At 44.3% G+C, this 3,130-nt stretch overlaps 1 protein-coding gene across 1 annotated transcript; it reads right to left on the bottom strand.

Annotated features, from left to right (window-relative positions):
- Nucleotides 1-554: 554 nt before the first annotated feature.
- On the bottom strand, nt 555-2,318 carry LOC118322979 (dnaJ homolog subfamily C member 5-like). Its single transcript, XM_035654868.1, has 4 exons — nt 1,926-2,318; nt 1,576-1,789; nt 1,035-1,209; nt 555-736 (listed from the first exon to the last, which is right to left on the bottom strand). The coding sequence occupies exons 1-4, from the start codon at nt 2,030-2,032 to the stop codon at nt 639-641; spliced, it is 594 nt and encodes a 197-aa protein (XP_035510761.1). The 5' UTR covers nt 2,033-2,318; the 3' UTR covers nt 555-638.
- Nucleotides 2,319-3,130: the final 812 nt, after the last annotated feature.

Below are 3,130 nucleotides of genomic sequence, written 5' to 3'. Positions count from 1 at the left end.
TTGTGGACTCTGTGTGGTGGACTCTGTGTTGTGGACTCTGTGTTGTGGACTCTGTGTTGGACTCTGTGTTGGACTCTGTGTTGGACTCTGTGTTGCTCACAGAAACATATAAATCACATGATGTCATTACAGGTGGTTTTATTTTCCAATCTGACTTCAGTTCACAGTTTTACATCATCAAGCACAAATAAATAAATCAACAGGAAACCAAAACATTATTTACATCAACCCAACAACAACAAAAAATACTGAACCGTTATATATAATCAGTGTGTGAACGGTCTGTGTTAAGCCCCGCCTCTCCTTCATCTCAACCAATCAGAGTGTTAGTTTATTAAAATGATTTAAAGACTTACTGCACTGCAATTTATATAATCATTAAAGTAGCAGTCTGACCCCAGACCGACCAAAACATGAGGATTTTAATCTATTTGTGTTTCCACAGATCTGGATCTTAATGAAAATACATTTTTTATAATTATCTTATTGATCATCTGAGTCAGGCCAAAAGTATATTTACCAGTGTCTCCGCATACTTTTGGCCCGTTTGTGTAAATGACTGTGGTGTGTTTCTGCCTGCAGGGGTCCGTCAGGGCACTGTGGATGGATCAGTGATGCGTTTCCTGTTTCCTGTGGGTTCATGAGTAGGTGTCTCCATATCTGCGATGTCCGTCGGTGATCAGCTGAGTTTTCTCGCTGGCGTTCGTCGGCTGCTGAACGATCGGAGTTTCAACGTCTGCAGACAAACAGCAGGAAGTTTTAGTTTTATAGGCTTTATAGCTGATGCTCTCTGTCCACTGTTGCATGATGGGGAAAAAAACCAGCAAAGTTCAATTGAAGATGTTATTAAAGTGTAACTACAGTTCTGCTAGCTCAGCTAATGTAAACAATGCATCAGAGACCAACATCTGTGTTGTAGCTTTAAAATCCCTTAAACTGTGCTAATCATCCATTCTTCATACAACCTGTTTACACCCTTAAAAGACCATCAGACCTTAATCAAAATAAAAGCCCAGGACTTCCTGTGGTCTCACCGTGGTCGGGGTCATTGCGTATCTCTTCCTCCAGGTCATCAGGGGAGAAGTAGTCTGGCTCCGCCCCCTCACCTGTGGGTGTCGGCTTGAGTTTCCCGCAGCAGCAGTTGCAGCAGCAGCAAAGACAGCAGCAGCAGTAACACCCGGTCAGGACCCCGCACACCAGGAACAGACCCTGAGACAAGAGACAGACTAGGATCCATTACATCACTGAGGACGAGACCGGAACCATAAGTCAGACCTGAAAAAAACAAAGAAACCCGCCACCCTGGTGGTTCTGGAGGTTCAAATACATGATTGTGATTGGTCACAATTTACATTAAATCGACCCTTCCTAAGCCCCGCCCCATTTACTCTGTGCTCCAATCGCATTTGAGCAGTTTACCTCGTCAACTTTTCCTTTCCTGTACTGTTGCTAACTAATCTACATCAATCGTTAGCTGGCTTTTAGTTAGCGTTTTGCTAATCGGAGGAAGTAACTGCTTCCTGTTTCCTGATTGATCTGAGTCACATACACAGACACAGTGTAAGCCCCGCCCACCTTGGCCCACCAGGTGGACAACATGAAGTAGGTGTTGACGTTGTCCTCTCCGAACTGCTGGGCCACGTAGAGTCCCAGAGAGCCGTACGAGTCGTAGATGTTCCTCTTGGTGAGATCAGACAGGACGGCGTGAGCGCTGTTCAGCTCCTTAAACTTCTCCGCCGCCTCCGGGTTGTCCGGGTTCTTATCGGGGTGGTACCGCAACGCCAGCTTCCTGCCACCACACACACACACTGTCACTTCCTGTGCTCGAGAGCTCTGTGAACTAGTAAGTGGATCAAACTGCAGTCTGGATGAGTGCGTGTCAGCTGACTGATCTCACCTGGCGCAGGTGAGTGGGCGGGGCTTACCTGTAGGACTTTTTGATGTCGTCATGGCTGCAGCCTCTCTCCAGAGCCAGGACCTGATACAGAGACTCTCCAGAGGTGGACAAAGTTCGCTGCCTCCCGTCAGACATCCTGACACCATCACCTGTCGGTGGTTATCAGACTCCACAACTCCAATCCGAGGACGACGGCAGCAACGAGGACGACGCTCAACAGTTCTGGTTCTCTGTGTGGATTAAATGAGGCTGTCTGTGTTCCAGGTTTGGTATAAAGTTTAATGTTAGAACTGTTCAGTCTGGGTCTCCAGCTGTTACACTGACGGATGCTAACCTGCATATGTTGGACAGTTAGCATCATTAGCATCATTAGCATTAATGATCAGCTATATGGACGATATCTCAGCAGCTGATTGGCTGATTTGGACTGAGTGGTTCCAGGGTTATTGAGGATGCTGAATGCATTTCAAAATACTACATGGATGTTTAAACCAAGTGTTCATGTTTCAGCTCCCAGTGGGCTGATTGTGATTCTTTTTGAGGTTATTTATATGATTAATATATAACCAGCAGCAAAGACACAAAATGACTAAATAAAAGATAAATATTATATTGGGTGTATCGGACCTTGTGGGACTTTCTCACCGCCGTGCAGTAACTCGCCACCTCCAGCTATTTCAAGTCCAGCATGGACCGCGGTTTGGAGTGTGGACTGTCAGCTGGAGCGGTGTTTGAGCTCTGAGCGACCACTGCCGGGCTGCACTTGAGCAAAACACCAAACTCCCATCCAGTCCCTGCAGGATGTCACAGGTTTCATTTAGGATTGTTGTGTCATTCCTGGTTTCACTGCAGATTTTATTAATGATTGTGATGCATGTTGAGATGTTTTTTTTTTTTTGCAATAAAATTGAGGAAGTAAAAACTAGTATTTAATAGTTGTGATTATTTTGTAATAATAATATTACTTTTATTGAATAATTAATTAAAAGGCCGTTTGTTCCTGTGAGAGTAAAGTCTATGGTTGGTTGGTGACGTATGGATCAACGTTTTAGAGATTCACAGGAAACTGTGATTGGTTAAATCTGTGTTAAATATGGTTACGACTGATTATACGAAGCATTTTATACAAACATTTAATAGTGTGAAGCAGATATTCAGACATGTATATTAGATATTATATAATTATAACTCACCAGGGTGAGTTACAACAACGACAAACCCTGGTTCACAGCC

This window comes from Morone saxatilis, unplaced genomic scaffold (genome assembly GCF_004916995.1).
Source record: "Morone saxatilis isolate NCDOM2014 unplaced genomic scaffold, NCSU_SB_2.0 Contig14, whole genome shotgun sequence".
In the NCBI taxonomy this organism is placed as follows: domain Eukaryota; kingdom Metazoa; phylum Chordata; class Actinopteri; family Moronidae; genus Morone; species Morone saxatilis.
Note: the sequence above shows the minus strand (reverse complement) of the source record. Positions and strands in the feature narration are given on the sequence as shown.